Raw genomic sequence first — 18,327 nt, 5'->3', positions numbered from 1 at the left:
GAGTGAAAACATATGGTATCTGTTGGTGGGAATGTAAACTGGTACAGCTGCTCTAGAAAACAGTGTGGAGGTTCCTCAAAAAAATTAACAATAGAACTCCCCTATGACCCAGCAATAGCACTGCTAGGGATTTACCCAAGGGATAGAGAAGTGCTGATGCTTAGAGGCACATGTACCCCTCATAGTAGCACTTTCAATAACAGCCAAATCATGGAAAGAGCCTAAAAGTCCATTAACTGATGAGTCATTCAAGATGATGTGGTTTATATACTCAATGGAATACTACATGGCAATGAGAAAAAATGAAATTTGGCCATATGTAGCAATGTGGATGGAACTCGAGGGTATTATGCTAAGTGAAATAAGTCAGGCAGAGAAACACAAATACCTTATGTTTATTTTTTAAGTAGGCTCCATGCACAGTGTGGGGCTTGAACTCATGACCCAGCCATAAAGAGTTCCATGCCCTACCAACTGAGTCAGCCAGGTGCCCCACCAAGTAAGTGATCCTTTTAAACCAGGACTTGTGGTATCTCTTATCAGAACCTCCAATCAATTCCCATCTCAAGGAGTAAATGCCACAGGCCTTACAATGGTCTGTGAAACCCAGGGATCTGACTCCATGCCCACCCATCACTCTTCTTGTGCTCACCTGCTGTCTCCTCTCACTCCACTGCCCCACCAGCCTCTGCAAGTCAGCATGGCAGGCTGACCTCTTCAGTGGGACCTTCTCACTCCTCTCTCTGCTTCAAGCACTCACCCTACAGATCTCCAGGCTGACTTCCTCCCCATTCAGAAGTATTCAATGTCACCTTCTCAGGGAGGCCTCCAGGGGCCAAGCTCTGCAGTGCAGCAAATAACACCACTATCCCTCCTTCACATGCACACTCTGCTGCCCTCTCCTGCTTTCTTTTTCTCTTGCCACAGCTTACCATCGAACGTACATTTAATCATTGTATTGTGCTTGTCTTTCTCCCTCCCCATTCTACACTGCTGCACCCCCAGTACCTAAAGCAGTGCCTATGTCACAATAATAGGCTCAATAAACATGCATTGGATAACTGAACAAATGGTTTTAAAGTATTTTGAAAAAGTTCCTAAAGAAATGGTACTTTTAACTCCAGCTTAACCAGCAATCAAAGAAGGTAATACCCTAAAAAGTTTGGTCTAAGAAACCTCACCTCAAACTCTACAATGAATACTTCAGCTGGGACATTTCCTTTCTATGGAGCCTGAGCTAGTTTAGAAATACAGGTTCAGATAGCTACCAAATGTGTGATATTCACCTAGGCACATGCTCATATAAGTCCTGTTAGCTCTCTTTCATGCTGCCTAGAGGAAGTGGGTTGAAATACAGCCTTAAAGTACAAATTTCCAAAAGGTGATTTCTCCATATGATGATTATTAAATAAACTTTTGTATTTCATTGAATTAGAATGAATTCTGTTCATGAAGGAAAGACTCTATTTTGGCCCATTTGAATACAGTATTCTTTTTTTAAGTTTATTTATTTATTTTGAGAGAGAGCATGAACAGGAAAAGGGCAGAGAGAGAAGAGGAGGAGAATCCCAAACAGGCTCCACACTATCAGCACAAAGCCAGAAAGAAGCAGGGCTCAAACCCACAAATGTCGAGATCATGACCTGAGCCAAGATCAAAAGTCAGATGCTTAAACCACTGAACCACTGAGGTGCCGCTGAATACAGTATACTTTTAGGTGTTGTGAATGTAACTTGGAATCTAAAAACCAAACAGCACCAAGGTGCATAAGTAATCAGGTGATAGTGATTTTTAAGACTCAGGAAATTTTGAGCTTTATCTCGTCTTAAATCTATTGTTTTTTTCTACCATACACCAAATAGCTAAGTTAATGGTTTACAAGTACAATAATTTATGGCCTCATTTGAGAAAACTTAGTATCCCAGACTTAAGGGTAGACTAAAGGAAAATATTTGCTGAAATCTATTGCAAAACTTTTAATTTTGAATTAAGTATTAATACTGGAGATGACTGACTTGATATTTTATAGACTGCAAACTAGCAGTTCCAAGATTATCAGACTTGAAGTTCTAAGGAAAAGCATCCACACTCATAACACTGATAAGTAGTGGGGTCTCAGGATGGCTGAGCGACTTAGAAGATTTTAGCCAACAGTGAAGTTCAGTTTTGATGAATGATATTTCTACATGTGGGCCCATTGACCTCAAGAGGCAGATCACCAACCTTCTACCCATATCTCTGCTTTTGAGCACCACGCACAGAATTCTAATTTGCCTCAGGGAATTCAATGTTTGGAATTATAGCTACAAACTGCAGGTGTGCAGTGGATCCACATCATCACGCATGAGTACACCAATAATGGGAAAATATGATATGGCTCCACTAGCCATTGCAAACCACCAGATACGCCTCCAATATGCCAGAGAGACATGTGAGAAATGAGAAGTTGCGTTAAAAAATAAGAGAGGGCTCTCTCTAAACTAGCTTATCTCCTATAAGTCAATGGAAATAAATGTAAGATACTATAGACCTAAGCCACTGTTGTTTTTAATCTTAATATCTTTTAGGATGCTTGTGTTCTTGCTTATATTTCACTAAAACTAGTAGCCAACTATGATTGCTAGATGACGGGTGTTCTGTGGACATTATTTTTTCAAGTCTTTTGGTTCATCCAAGCACCTACCCCTCCCTACTTGGTATAGTTTTCAAAATGTTACAGCATTACAGCTCCCAGTAACTTAATGCTTGAGTTTAATGTTTAATGGAAACTTACTATGTTTTGAAACTTACAGACAGCAAAATGATATGATGAAAAGAAATAGAAATTTGAAACAAACCTGCCCTTCCATTCTAGTATGACTTACTAACTGTAAAATTGAGTATAAGTTATTTAATAGCACTAAGTCTCAATTTTCTCATCTTTGCAATGGGGTTAATAACAACAGAGAGTTTTGTATTGCATGAGATAATATTTGTGTGTTGGGATTATACAATGGCTTACTAGCAGGGAATGTAGTGTACAGACGTCATCACGCATGACTACCTAGCTACTTCACTGTGGATGTACTGAATAAGAGAGGAAGTATCTTTGACCCAGCATTCCAAGCAAAGGTCAAGATGCTTGCTGACCAAACAGGCTTAGATCACACACTCAGCCCTGAGCTGGGCAAGGAACGTGATATGCTGATTGGCTCAGCCAATTCCTCAAGTGTGCTTCCCTCTGGGGAGGGTGGGCTCTCCAGAGCAGAATCATGGGGATGTGACCACAAGAATCAGAAGTAGAACCAGGGCAGCAAAACCCACATATGTCCACTATCATCAAAATGCAGGGTGGACAATGAAGAAAGTTAATTTTCCTCCCCTGTCCTGATATTGTACCAGAATGTGGTATCTTAGCTACAGACAGCAGCCCCTTTGATGTCAGCTATCACCTCTGTAACATTTTCTAACAACCCCCAGGATCCCTCCCCTCCTTTGAGGGCTCACAGACCTCGCCACTCACATTTCCCCCACAATGCCTTTTCTCAATGGTATCCATGCACTTCACACACATATCCATTCAACTCCTAAGGAACAGTTTTACCACCGGGGAAGAAGATTTTTAAGAACAAAGCACAAACCCAGTAGGTCATTCAAAGGTACTGAAATACTCTATTCAGCTTGACTTGCTTTAAAGCTATTCTTCCCTTTTTCTTCATATATCCCCCAGATTTCCCCATTCCACTTAAAACTTGTAACCCCCTTTGAGACCAGAGACTATGTTTTATATAAAATGCTTTTGATGTATTTACTTAGCACCTACTATTGTGCTAAGTACCCTGTAGATACCTAGAAATGTTTGTGGGTGAGGATATTTCCCATAGGGGCACAGTGAGCAAATCATCATGGCATAATGCTGTTTACAAAGTTCTATTTAACAGTGTTTGATAATTTTTATTTGGAGGGCGATATAGCAAAGGGTCTAATAAGCCCTATTTAAAAAGAGGTAGGTATTTACTTTTGTCCTTAGAAGGTAATTTTTAAGCAATCTGAAGCAAATGAAGGTTTACACCCCCTTTGGGCTTCATGGGGAATTGAAAGGGTGGTTGCCAGAGAAATCTGATTGGAAAACACCAATCAGGCCTTGGGATCTGCGCATCGCGTAATTGTAATTTTCCTATTCTTGCTCTTTTTTTCTGCTTTTTGCTATGAGAAGAGCAAGCTTAAAAGGCTACAGGGACATTTATGCCAAGTCGCATTTGTCAAGTTGAAAGCTGTGTGGAGCAGAAAAGCAGTTCTCCCAGCTGTAAAGAAGATGCAAAGGACCCGAGTGAGTAGGGAATCTGAGAGCTCACTAAAAGTGCTTAGAAGGCCGATACATTCACGCCATTTCTGTAACAAGTTGTAGGCAGGCACTTGAAATCCAGGGTGAAGCCTCCTCACCACTGGGGTGCGTCTGGGCCCCCAGAGCCATCCTTGAAAGGTGTCATTGTCCTTCAAGTTTTCTAATCCCCCCAAAACTGTCCATTTATGTTGAAACACTGATAACAGCAGTTGGTAAGGGCACCATGAAACAGTGAGACAGCGAATGCTGTTTTATTTCCTACTTTAAGCCCTCCTCATTGGTGCTAGCAAGTTAATGAGAAGATAATATTTATACTTATTTCAATAATTACATTTTATATTTATTTTACAAAGACAGTTGAGTGGGAGCATACACTCCATTTTTTTTTTCATTTATTTGTTCAGTGACTCAATCAGCATACATTCATCAGAAGCAGGGTGAGGTTAAAGCTGTGATGTCAGACAAATCCAGACTCCTACTCATTATGACCTTGAGTGAGTCATTTCCACTTTTGGAATCTAAGATCTGTAGCAGTAAAAGGGACATGGTAATGCCTATTTCACAGGACTGCTGGAAACACTTAAGTAAGGTATCTCTTCCAGCCTTCTGCGATTATTCCACAAATGTCAGATTACGCCATATATTTCAAATCCCCAGATCCCCTTTCATAAACACAGTTTTTCCTCCCCATACATTTTATCTTTCTTCATCAAGCTCAGGGAAGACCAAGTAGGTTGACCTCCTTAGCTATAGTCCAACACCCTCATTTCCCTGGCTTCTCTAATAGAAGTACTCAATTGTTGAAGGGATCAACAGCTGCAAGGGGTAGCCTTGCGAATATCAACTGATTATCGGTGTCCACCATTTTAATCACTACTCTAACTTGCCGTATTTTCCTTATTTCTATCCCATCAAGAAAATGCCTAAATTATTTCTCCCAGCTTCCTTGGTTCCTGATGAAATAGGACTCTGATTTCAGTCCCACTTCAGCCTTAGATTCTTGGGTTTTCCTCCCAAATGTCTGCCGTCCCAACCTGCTCACAGAATTGCGCTGGCCTACCCTGGTCTATTTCAGGACATAGGCTCCATTCCAGCTGTCCCAGCTTTCTAAGGGTCTGCATTCCTTTTGTGGCTCTCAGATTTCCCAAAGTCTCACATTTTCATTCCTCCAAACCTCACCATCCAACCGCCCATCTAGAGATAATCCACTCTCCAGGAGTCACTCACACATGGCTTCATCTCCCAGCCACCATCTCTCAGACCATCACTGGCACAAAATGTCTGACTCTATCTACATGTAGTTACACCATACTGACTGCAGCCCTGCAAAAGTGGGGGGCCGAAACCCAGGTCCTTTGGAAGAGCCTTTTAAAAATCAGCCTTCTCTTATCTGAAATAGCATTTCTGATCAATTTTACTTAAAGGCTTATAGTCTTTCGTTTGTTTTGTTAATTTTTTTTCCTCTAGACAGATCTTAAAACCATATGGAGTTTTTCTTTTTTTATCTGAAATATGTGTTCTTTAGGTTATCATAACAATTGTTATTCAAAAGACAGCCAAGATCTGAATATGGAGAGTGGGGGCGGGGAGAGAGGGTGGTAAATCCCTGGACTGTGAACAGTAGACCCCATCTTGGGTAGAGTGTCAACCTATACTAACTACTAACCTCTCTGGACCTCAATTTCTTTTTTTGACAGGCTAAAGTTATAATACGTCTTCTTCTTATCCTTCAAGGTAGTTGCAAGGATTGTGAGATATTATGTGAGCTTCTGTTTTTTGCAAAAGGATGGCACAGATAAATGCTAATTATCATTATTATCAATTTGGTCGTTATTAAATATGAACATTAAGTTCTATAATTACTATCCCAAAATACATCCATGTCTTGTTTTTATTTTTGCACATACCCTTTAAAAGGTATTTGATTCTAAAACAAGTTTTTCAGGCTTGAGCATCTTTGATACTAGAATGAATCATATCATTTAGGAAGAGTCAGAGTTTAGTTGGTGGCATTTATTACTTTCTTCGTGGCACAAAACAACACTGAGGATTTTGCAACGATACCTTAGATTCAGGAGAACGTGGCATTTGGATACTAGAGGAAAGCTGAAGGAAGTAAGTGTACTTTGTCTTTTCCAAATGGAAACTTGGTTAACCAAGTGGGGGTATGAGCCCCCAAAATCAGCAAAATGTCTGAGACATTCAGCACAGGAAGTATTCTCTTGGATCATATAGGTTTTCAAGGTTCCCCATGGGAAAAAATCTTTAAAGGCTTCTAGTTAATCATAGCTTTTGCTCATAGATTTCTCAGAATGAGTGTGATCCTCTTCTAATCGAGTTTGGGAAAACCTGAAGGGAGGGTGGGGAATGGAAGCACTAGAAGATAGTCTACTTTTAAAGATCCTCAAAGAAAGATAAATACATTTTTGTGTGTGAAATTTTTATATTTTTACATAGGATAACATATATCCATTTACATTTATATTCTTACACTAGAACACCTACTTTAATGAGCCGAAGATCCTCAGCTAAAATGCCACTGCTTTTTAATCCCCACTATATTTATAGCTGGCCGTACTTTTAAAGTAGCCATAAAGAGACAGATTTCTAACCTTTTTCTCAGATTTTTATGGTGCTTTGAAGTCCACAAATTATATTCACACACACTATTCTTTTTATTATAATGAATACATCTATTATCACCCCCATTTTAGAGATGGAAAATCTGAATCAAAGAGGTGAAGTGACTTATCCAAGGTCACACACAGTGAGTGAAAACAAAGCTGGTGTTGGAATTCATTCATTCATTTAGTGTCATGTTTACCCAGAAACCTCTGGTCTTTCTGACAACATACTAGGTCCTAGAAATAGCGAGGTAAACAGTAAGAAGTGTGTTCCCCTTTTCCCTTTCAACCTCCTCCCCCACCTCTGTGATTCAAAGCTGCACAGAGTAGAACGTTCATGCCGCCCACAGGACCCCCTCACCCCTCACTCTTGGTCATGACAGCCCTCATACATCTGAAAGGCACAGATCTGGGGTCAAGGTGTTAAAACAAAACAAAACAAAACTTCAAATACAAAAATAGTTCCTAGGGAGGTGGGAGTTTTTTTCTCTCTAAAATTTCTGCTTTTTAATGAACTCTATAGCATGTGTCCTCTACATAAGGGATCAGCAGACTATAGCTCACAGACTAAATCCAGTTTGCCACTAAATCCCAATGCCAAGAGGCATTGGGATTCCATCACTGGGAAGCCAGGCAAACTTCTGGTGGCCTAGAGGATGCAGGCTTCCCTCTCAATCTTGCAGAATAGAGATGAGACTATAGGACAGAGAGCTGGGAGTAGTTCCTGAGGGGAACGCTCACTTAAAAATGATGGGAGTAGACAGTATATTAGAACGTTATGTTTTTGCTTAATATATTTTAATTATTTCTGCCCTTGAGAAAAAAAATTGGAAGCAGACATCAGAGTCTTCTTGGAAAGCCAATGTCATCCAGGGGGTGGGAGGTAGTGTCCGTGTGCTAACAGTAGTCCAGAGCTCCCCTAAAAGATCTTGGCTGAAAGCTTCCTATGTGCTTGTGGGCATTACCTCATTTAATCCATGGATAACTCCATGGGGTAGGAAACAGACAAGAAAATTGAGGCATACGCCTAGTTACTGACACAGCAAGAACTCAGACTTGAGTAGTCTAGATGCAGACCCCACACCTCTGACCCTCCAGCAATACTGCTCACCTCATGTCAGTTTTCTTATCTAGATGATAAGACACAGATGATACAAAGACACATGAAACAAGTAGCGTATATAAGTGCCATTGTGTGACTATGCACATTCAGTATGCAGAAGGAAGATGGGAATTGCGTTTGGGACCATATAGTCTTCAACACAACCATACAACTAAGCCCTTGTAATCTGACACAAGCCACAGCCAATGAGTAATGAATGGGCATGGCTGGGTGCCAATAAAACTTTATTTGTAAATACACGTGGCAAACTGGATTTAGTCTGTGAGCTATAGTCTGCTGATCCCTTATGTAGAGGACACATGCTATAGAGTTCATTAAAAAGATCAATTTAACCTGGAGCAGTTGGAGGGAGCTTCCAAATTCCTGAGTTCAGCCTGGAAGGAAGATTTGAGACAGATTTATAAGACCCTACATGACCTGGCCCCATACTCCTAGCCCTTCCTTTTATCACTTTGCTCTTGCTAAGCACTCTCCAGTCACATTGGCATTTTCATTCCTGGGCTTTAACTACACACCAAGCTTATTCTTACTCTAGGGACTCTGTGCTGGCTGATCCTTTTGTCTGGGAGCTCTTCCCAGCTCTCCTCAAGGCTGGCTCCTTTGGTCACCAGATCTCCTCTGCAATATTATTGCTTTCCTAGTGACTTCTCCAAGGAAAAAGTTAATGTAGTCCCCTTCCAGCCACTTTGTTACATTACCCCATCTTATTTTCCTAATGGCATTTACGATTCCCGAAGTTATCTTGTTCACTTATGTGTGTGCTTAACTATTATCTATTTCTTCCTGCACTGCTTCCAGAACGGATGCTCCATAGTGTGAGATCAATGTTTATTTTGTTCACTGCTGTATATTCCAGGCACACCCAGACCATGGCTGGAAAAGAAATAAGCAAAACATACTTGTAGATATGAAAGAAGAAGGGAGAGAGGCAGGAAGGAGACTGAGTAAATGCAAGCATGCCTTATTAGAGTATGTTTCATTTTCTTTTGTTCTATAAGTGAATAGCTACAATTAGAATGACCCGTCATTCAGTGCCCATACACTATTTCAATTAGGAAAACATCCTCATCCTGTAATATGAAGATGAAAGCACTTGGCTATGGTTGTTCCTTGGTCAGGAGTAAGTCTTCTATACTTCTGAACTATGACATGTGGTCTAAATTGTAGACTGGCTATTCTTGAAATAGAAAAATGCACACTAATCCTCATTTTGTGTTCTCAAAAATAAAGCTCTCTATTGGAGTTTAATGCTGAAGCATATACATTAAAAATCAAATAATTGTTTTATTCTAACTCATAACTATTATATGGATTTTATTATTGTTTCCTTAACACCAGTTGGGTCCAACCACCTCCCAAAGCTGATGCAGACAAGCAGGCCATCTGGCTGTCCTGTCATCATCAATTGGCCAGGCTGCTTTTATTTCTTTTTTATTTTATTTTATTTTAATTTTTTAAATTTATAATAGTTTATTGTCAAATCAGTTTCCATATAACACCCAGTGCTTCTCCCCACAAGTGCCCCCCACCATGACCATCACCCCCTTCCACCCTCCCCCTTCAGTCCTCGGTTCATTTTCAGTATTCAGTAGTCTCTCATGATTTGTGTCCCTCGCTCGCTTTTCTATCTGCTCCAGCTTCCTTTCCTTACCAAGACTTCTATTCCTTTAAACTGCCAAAACCATTAATGCTGAAGACTTTCTCATACAGCTTTAAATTTGCATTTCCCTAAATTGTTTCTTTCTGTGCAACTGAGGCAGAAAGACACATCACCCCATGGCTAGATCTCCATAGTAGCTGTGCCACATGACTCTCCTCTCTTTCCAATCAAAAAGGAGTAACATGGAGACCGACTTCTCAGCTTAATTTTTTTTTCTGTTTTTTATTTATTTTTGAGAGATGGCACGAGCAGGGGAGGGTTAGAGAGAGAGGGAGACACAGAATCCGAAACAGGCTCCAGGCTCTGAGCTAACTGTCAGCACAGAGCCCGATATAGGGCTCGAACCCACGAACCGTGAGATCATGACCTGAGCTGAGGCAGCCACATAACCGACTGAGCCACCCAGGCGCCCCACAGACTTATCAGCTTAGATGTGGCACCAGAGAACTCTGCAAACTTGTTAGGTACACCCCTACCTACTTAGTACTTCTTCACCATTTACTGCCCCAGGCCAAATCCCTTTGTCTTGTCAATTCTTCACGAATTTATTATTTCTTTGTCTACAAGGTATAAAAGTTTCCTGGTCCAGTTGCATCTCTGGATCTTCATGCTCTTGTGAAGGCTCCCAAGTACATGTAAAAATAAATAAAATAAGTATGCTTTTCTCTTGTTTAAAAAAAAAACAGTATGCTTTTCACCTGGGCCCCTTACAAAGTGGTATGCCACTGTCTCCTCTTTTGCTTTAGAGGTCAAAAGAGTCAGAATAAAAATTCTGACTTTAATGACAAATTCATAGCAAAAATGCTGACTTGATAGCAACTTCAATGACATTATTTTCCTTCTCCATGAACTTGATTTTCTGTTTCTTTACACTTTTGCTAGAACTTATTTCTGTATTATTTTATAGGTAATCTGGTTGTAGGCTACATTTAGGTCTGTGAACAATGTATTAATTTTAAAATTCCATTCCATACAATTTCTTAGCTGCTATCATTTGAAAACTATTTCATTGAGAGGTACTCAAATTAAGTACTTTTCAGTTGGTTCCCTTAGTAACAGTTGCAACCTGTTTCTCATATAAATCCAAGTCTCTACCATAAACGAACTCTGGAAAAAACAGCTAAACAAAAATTTGCTATGTTCTGTTTCATAAGTGATATGACCTGATATAAGTTTGTCCTTAGTCTCTGACATGTTCCAGAGACCAGCGCTTATTTAGGAACTATGCATCAGTACTGAGAAATGGCAAGTGCCAAATGTAATCACTAAGCCAATAATGAGGTTCTGAATATGATCATATCTTTGCAATGAGTCACCTACCAATTGAAGGAAAACAAGATTGTTCTAAACATTTATAATTTCACTAAGAAATCTTCCTTGTTGCTATGGTGATTTTGATGCTGTTTAGCTAAAGCAAAAACTCTACATCACTATTACCATGATTAATAAATGGCAAATGAATCAGATGCAATGGATTATGAAGGTGTCATGGGGATTATAGTTGTTTGGTTACATAGATGCCACACATCGTAGCCCAGCAAGAGAGACAGTATCAAACAGTGGTCAGTAGCAGGTCCCCAGGAACTGCCAGGTGGAATTCTGCCCCTTCATAGCTAAGACTTTGGGCCAGTTACATAATGTCAGTTTCCTTATTTGTAAGCTGGGGATTATAATAATACTACCCTTCAGCTGTGTGGATCAAATGAGATAACATTGATAAAGCACTTAGAACAGTGCCTCACCGTAGGAAGCATGACTTAAAAATTTGTTAAAATAAACAAACTGCATAGTGAAGCTTAACCTAACTTCACTGGTGGTTCTCAGGATCAGAATTCACAAACCACTATTTTCAGGTCCATAAATAGCAGCATCTCTTCAGTTTGATATTTCTAGATATAAGCTTTCAAATTATATAAATAATAAGGAGCAGAGTATAGTGCTCTTTTTAATGGAACATCTATTTTCACTTCCTAGAACTTACAACATTTAGAAACTGTGTCTAATATGTGTTTGTGTCATTGTGGACAATTTTATGAACCCTTCAGATTTAAAATTCATCTGTTATTAATCACAAAATTTAGGTTAAGTAAATTCTGATCTTTGGAGTCAAACCAAAATGCTTTTAATGCCAGTGTTGTGTGTTCTTTGGCAAATTCCTTAAGCTCTCTGATTTCTTGTTTCTCATCTAGGAAATACAGAAGAAAACTTGCATAGAGTTGTTATGTTGATAAAATAAGATCCTATAAGCAAATTGCACAGCATAGTTAAATGTTAATAATGAAACACTGTATTATTGATGGGTAATCAATAAATAGCATCAAAATATTAAATGCCTGTTAACCTTCTCATTGAAACTTACAACTCCTTCCTGGCTACTCCTTCCTCATCACCATTACTGATCAGTCTCCTTAGGACATATTTCATTTATGGCACCTTATCTTAAACTTGCTGATGTGTTGATTTGGAACTGTTCCCAAATGCACTTATACTCTGTCTTCTCATCACTGTTATAAATATGTTAAGGGCAAAAACCAGCCTCCCTCTTCTTTGGTTTCTTTTCATTAACCCCTGTGTACTGTTCCATACACTGAAGGCTGATTGTTGCTTCTTAATGGGTAGGAAGAGTAGTCATTGTGCATTTCTTTTACTAAATGGAGGAGTAATGAGATCCTAGTTTGAGTCTATATGGAAATGGAAAATCTAAGTGGAACTGAAGAGAAAGTCATAAAGAAGCCTTCTATAACATAGTGTAGTGCTCTGCGAACTCAAAGGCAATGATTATAGAAAGAAAAACGAGCAGTGTACTGAGACCATAACCTTGTGTGGTACTCCCAAATGGAGACTTAGAATAGGATCAGCAGAGCAAGAGGAAAAGAACAATTCAGATAAGTAGCTCTACTAGGTAAGTAGAAAAACTCGTCAGGGTTGGGGCATGGGTGTGTGTGTGTGCGTGCGTGCGTGTGTGCATGTGTATTCAGAGGGCAAGGAAAATTTTAAATAAGAAAATGCCACTGGCTTTCATGAGGAGATCATTGGAAACATTTAAAGACTGCTTTCAATGGATCTATGGAGCCGGGATCCAAATAAAGAGGGAAATTCCAAAAGAATAGGTTATTGCAAAGTCAGTGCAACTGGTTTAGGAAGAAGAGACATTGGATACAAGACAGTGGAAATGGACTCTGTGAGGAGAGTGGAGATAAAACTGAAAGATTCTTAAATTTTAAATGACAATTGAAAACAAATATTTGAAAAGCTCAAATAAAATGATTCTCCTTTCCAACAGCATTTTTACTGGAATTATTTCTTGGAATTCTTATCAAGGCCAATAGTTTTAATTTTTCCTAATACACAGTATGCTTTAAACATTGAGACATACATCTGAAGTTTTAGATCATTTATCTGTATCACCCACATTCTGGATCATACTAAAAAATAAATAAGGAAAGAAAACTGTAGGATTTTATTAAAAGTGAGTTATCTGTCTTATATCTGAATAGGTTCCTCAGGATGAATGGACAGGGTACACCCCTCGAAGTAAAGACGACGAAATTCCGTGCCGAAGAATGCGGAGTGGCAGCTACATCAAGGCCATGGGAGATGAAGACAGTGGCGACTCCGACACAAGTCCCAAGCCTTCTCCCAAAGTTGCTGCACGAAGGGAAAGCTATCTCAAGGCTACTCAGCCTTCCCTTACAGAACTCACCACGCTCAAGTAAGTGTTTCCAACACTACACTTCGGGTAGTCCAGCTCCTTGTATTGTCACCTAGAGTCAGACTGGGGCACTTCTAGAGTAACTGGGGCCCACTGCACCCTACAGATGGAGCAGTGTGATGCACTGAATGGCCCATTGGTTTTGACATGAGTTCTGACTTGTATATACCAGTGTCTTCAAAGATGTGGGCATCCAGGTATGTGCTGCATAGATCATAAACTGAACCACAAACCCAAGATGAAGGGTTTGAAACAATCCAGAATGGCTTCTGAAATGAATTAAGATTTCTGGTCTATAAGAAGATCTGTGTATCTCCACGTTTGGGTGTTTTCTTAACTGCTAAATTGGCAGCGCAACTCTTTCTTATAAGATCCTTGAATTTTTCAGATTATTGAGTCATATAATAGAGTAGATGATCTCGGAGAAGCTTATAGAAAGTGGCTATGCTTAAAATTTGGGTGATATGTGAAAGTTCTTGATATAGGTTTTTAAATTTGGACACTAAGTGTATATAATTTGTTTGACCTTAAAAATGGTTTTGAGGGGGACACCTGTCTGGCTCAGTCAGTGGAGCATGTGATTCTTGATCTTGAGGTTACAAGTTCAAGCCCTATGTTGGGTGTAGTGATTACCTAAAATTGAATGTTAAAAAAATGGCTTTTGTCTTTGAAAAATATGATTATAAGTAGCCCTTACCTCTATTTGTGCTATTTGTAAATAGAGAACAGCACTGCAAAAGAAATATGGAAATTATTTTAAACAAGGCCTCATTTAATTTTTAATATTATTTATGGAAAATAAGTCACAGCCTTGGAATATTTTAAGGCTTGGATTATCATTTGAAAAATATATTATGGGATGATTCGTATTTTTAAGTGCCTTTTTCCCACGTATTGAGGAAATACATACTACTATTCATGCATTCATATATGTGACAAAATAAAATATTAATAGATGAAATAAATAAAAAAAGATCAAAGCCGACGGGTTAAAGAAAACAAACTAGACTATTAAGCTAAAACACTGAAAAATAGCTGACTATACTTATTTAAATAGCAAACTAACGCTGTATCTTAAAACAGTGGGCAGAGTCCCCTCACAAATTTTTTTCAAGGCGTTGTGTAGAACCTCTCCAGATCACCTCAATAAATTTAATATCAGTGTGCCTGAGTGGCTCATTGGTTAAGTGGCTGACTTGATCTTGGTTCAGGGCATGATCTCATGGTTCGTGAGTTTGAACCCCACGTCAGGCTCTCTGCTGATAGTGTAGGGCCTGCTTGGGATTCTGTTTCTCCCTCTCTCCACCCCTTCCTCATTCATTCATTCATTCATTCATTCATTCATTCATTCTCTCTCTCTCTCTCAAAATAAATAATCTTAAAAACTTTTTAAAATTAATTCCAATGACATTAGTAAACCAACCCAAGAAAGGAAGCTCTTCTTTCTTTCCTTCAGCCTCCATGTGCCTTTGCCTTTATTACTGCAAGTGTTAGTTTCCTAGGGCTGCCACAACAAAGTGGCTTGAAACAACAAAAAGTTGTACCATCACATTTCTGGATGCTAGAAGTCTGAAATCCAGGTCTCGGTGAGACCCTGAGATGCTCCTTGAGACAATGCTCCTTGAGAAACTTGTTGAGAACAATCCTTCCTTGCCTTCCTCAGCTTATGGTTGTGAACTGCCAATCCTTGGCATTCTTTGGCTTCCAGCTACAGCACTTCAAGCTCTGCCCTGTCTCATGTGCTTCTTTACAAAGCTCTCTTCCCATCACACCACTCACATTGGATTAGAACCCTTCTAAAAACCTCATCTCCACTTGGCAAAATCCACAAGACCTCTATTTCCAAGTAAGGTCATGTTCACAGGTAATGGGAATTATGGCTTTGATATATCTATTGGGGGGGGTTGTAATTCAACCCATAACACTGCCACACAAAGTAAAAGTTGATAATGGAAATGAAAAATAAGAACAGGTTTTTGTTATACTTTGGCATACTTCATGGAGGCTCAAAAAATTAAATATACCCAGTCTGGGGGGGGGGGGGCGGGAACCTGGATTTGTTATAAAGGCAGTCTGCCAAGGTGGTTTAAAATGAGGGTGGCCAAGGATAACTTCTGGAAAATATCTTCTATGGACTTTAAAATATCTCTCCACTAGAGCCAAGGTGCTAATTAACATCTTCCAGAAGAAGCAAAAGAGGGAATGCTTTGGGCAAAAAAGTCACTTAGACCTTCAAGAGCTCAGTTTCCTCAAATGTATACCAAGCGATGGGACTCTGCAACCTCTGGAGTCCCTTCCAGAACCTTAGTATTCCTTTAGTTTATCTATCGGGATACATTTGTACATTGCCTGAATGACATTTTAGGTCTCAGGTAAAGAGAGTGATCGCTTCTCACAGATATGAGGAGAATTGAAAGGAGCAGAGCATAGCGAGGTGAGGAGAGTGCCCTGAGGAAGCTGAGGACAGGGAGGTAGGTGCAGAAACCATCACAAGTGTGCCCTGGGCCAGTCTCCTCCCAGCTTCAAGGGCTGTGGGCGATAGCTCTGAAGTCATTGGAACTCTTCCTTGTTCATCTTGCTTCCTACATGATATCACCTACCTTTCAAGCCTGGGGCCCTATTTTTACAATCCTCATATACTTCTTTGACTTCTTGGAAGTTTTAAGAGGAGCATTTTTAAGAGTTTTAAGAAAAAGACAAACATGGAGAGTGGCTAAACTGTAGGTGGAGAAGGTCAACTACTTCAGACAGTGAAATCAGTTATTGAGCTGAGTTGAGTTACTGACTATTCCCTTCCTCCAAACCCATGGAAATTCAACATGGTAACCAATTTACTAAGGGACCCCTAATAAACTGAGAAACATTTTTCCTTACCCAAGATGGAATTTCACCAAACTGTCTCTATTCTTTAGCAAGCAAGACAATATCTGACCGTCATTCAAACATGCCTTTCTTCTCTTCCCAACTATCCCATTCCCTAGGCTTATTTCTCATAGTTCTGTTCATCTCCTTTCATTCCTCTCTCACCTGGTTTAGGGATTCCATTCCTCATTACAGTCTACATACTAGGCTTCTGTCATACGCAACTACAGATGATTCCTAGTGAGTGCTAGTTTAATGGTGTTGCAGGCACACAAGAAGACAAGGGAAATGCACTATGGAGACAAAAATTCAAACATGACATGACTTATAATCAATGCTATCTTTTATTCCTTAATGATGTTTTGACTCAAGACCATTATTTCTCTAGAAGTTTGAAGCATTCAGTCCCTCATGAGAAAAAAAGATCCCTATATCCTGGAATTCTAGTTCCCCAAAAAAGAAAACTATATTTTTGTTCTTACTTCTTTGACATTTAAGTCATTTTTTTTCCTCCTTCCTCCTCAGCAATTCACAGCTTTATGGATGAATCATAGCCATGAACCAAGATGACTAAAATTAGCCAAGTGAGACTGGGGCAACATTTTGTTGGAGGTTTTCAACTCCTATCTTCTGTCAGAAATGTTGGAGAGAAAGCACTCCTATACTTTCTTACATTGTTTTTCTCTTTTCTATTTTTTAAAGGCATCTTGAGGGTTTATTTGTGAGGGTTCTTTTCATCACCCACTCAGTGTTATTGTGTCCTAAGGTCAGTGGGACACTCTAGAGTCATGAGCAGGTTTGAGACAGTGAACTCCATCTTTAGGCTACAAAATTCCTGTAGCTACTCACTGAGGATCATTATTTTTTTCACTCTCTTGTCTCCTTCCACAGCCAGTAACAAACCCCTTCACCTCACCACAAGCTTTCCCTTCTTCTTTTGTTATTACCTAACAATGAACTTGAAATGGATTATTACCTAATAATACGACTATTTTCAAATAATAACTTCTCAATGCTTAAGAGTAAATTTTCAGGCAAGTTGGGGAGAAGTTTGGGGGCCAGAATTCGCTGAAAGTATGTCACAACAGCTTGACTCTAATGAACTTAAGTTCTTTACTTGGATTTGTTATAACTTGCTATTTATTTTAGCATTGAAACTACTGCCTTAGTTTAAAAAATTATGGCCAAATCCCATCTTGGACTTCCCCCCTCCCCCAATATTTTCTAGAAAGAACTTTCTAAAAAGCTGCTATGTAAAATATTCTGTATTTAAATTAAACTGTCCGTTAATCTTTGCAAATAACACCTCAAAATTTCTTCATACTTCTTTATCCCTTCATCCAAGCACTGAGAAAACTTTTCTCCTGGAGGAAATAGTCTCTTACACCCCCCCTTAACCCCCAGACCCATGGCAGACGGCATTACCCAATCCCGGCATTAATGGATCCCAGTACCCTCCCTGCTGAACAGATGGGGCTTCAGAACCCTTCTCAACACAGCCCTTCTCTAGCGCTCACTTCTCATTGATTGATGATGCCACGAAGTGCTGTCTCTCACTCACAGGGTCTCTGAGAGATCCTCCCACACTATTGTATGTAATTGTAAGGATGAGGCACAGAAGAACTGAGAGCTCACAGTTTAAAGACAAAAGGATCAGTATTGGTAAATAAAATAATTTGAGAAGAGATAGATGGAAGGTTCTCCTACAACTATAATTCTGGAAATTTCAAATGTATCAATGTTATTGCAGGAACCCAAAACTAGCTTTTTGCTAGAGTCTCTGTTTTTGTTTATCTTTGTATAAACTTCTTGCTCCCTTTTTTCTCTCTAGACACACTATGTCCTCTGCTGGTTTCTCACATTCCAAAAGCCCTTTCTGCCCACCTGTGGTTTCTCAGTGCCTTCTCTCCCCAGAAAAAGGGGACCTAGGGCATATGAACATGAGAGCATTGAGGCTTTTTTCCTAAGGATGTGAGCCATGTTTAAGAGCATAACCATATATATCATCCCATCTCTGTCCTA

At 39.5% G+C, this 18,327-nt stretch overlaps 1 protein-coding gene across 12 annotated transcripts in view; it reads left to right on the top strand.

The window, feature by feature from the left end:
* Positions 1-18,327, top strand: part of DLGAP1 (DLG associated protein 1) — an 868,306-nt gene that overhangs the window by 601,554 nt on the left and 248,425 nt on the right. For 11 of the 12 annotated variants that reach the window (XM_029921991.1, XM_029921989.1, XM_029921990.1 and 8 more), the window contains one exon: positions 13,229-13,443. In XM_029921991.1, the coding sequence (XP_029777851.1) occupies positions 13,229-13,443 (215 nt within the window). Of the gene's footprint in view, positions 1-4,277; positions 4,310-13,228; positions 13,444-18,327 lie in introns of those variants that run through there. The other variant, XM_029921997.1, reaches the window with a different exon arrangement.

The sequence above is a fragment of the Suricata suricatta genome, chromosome 14 (genome assembly GCF_006229205.1).
Source record: "Suricata suricatta isolate VVHF042 chromosome 14, meerkat_22Aug2017_6uvM2_HiC, whole genome shotgun sequence".
Lineage (NCBI taxonomy): Eukaryota > Metazoa > Chordata > Mammalia > Carnivora > Herpestidae > Suricata > Suricata suricatta.
The sequence above is the reverse complement of the archived record's forward strand: the minus strand, read 5'-3'. Positions and strand labels throughout refer to the sequence as shown.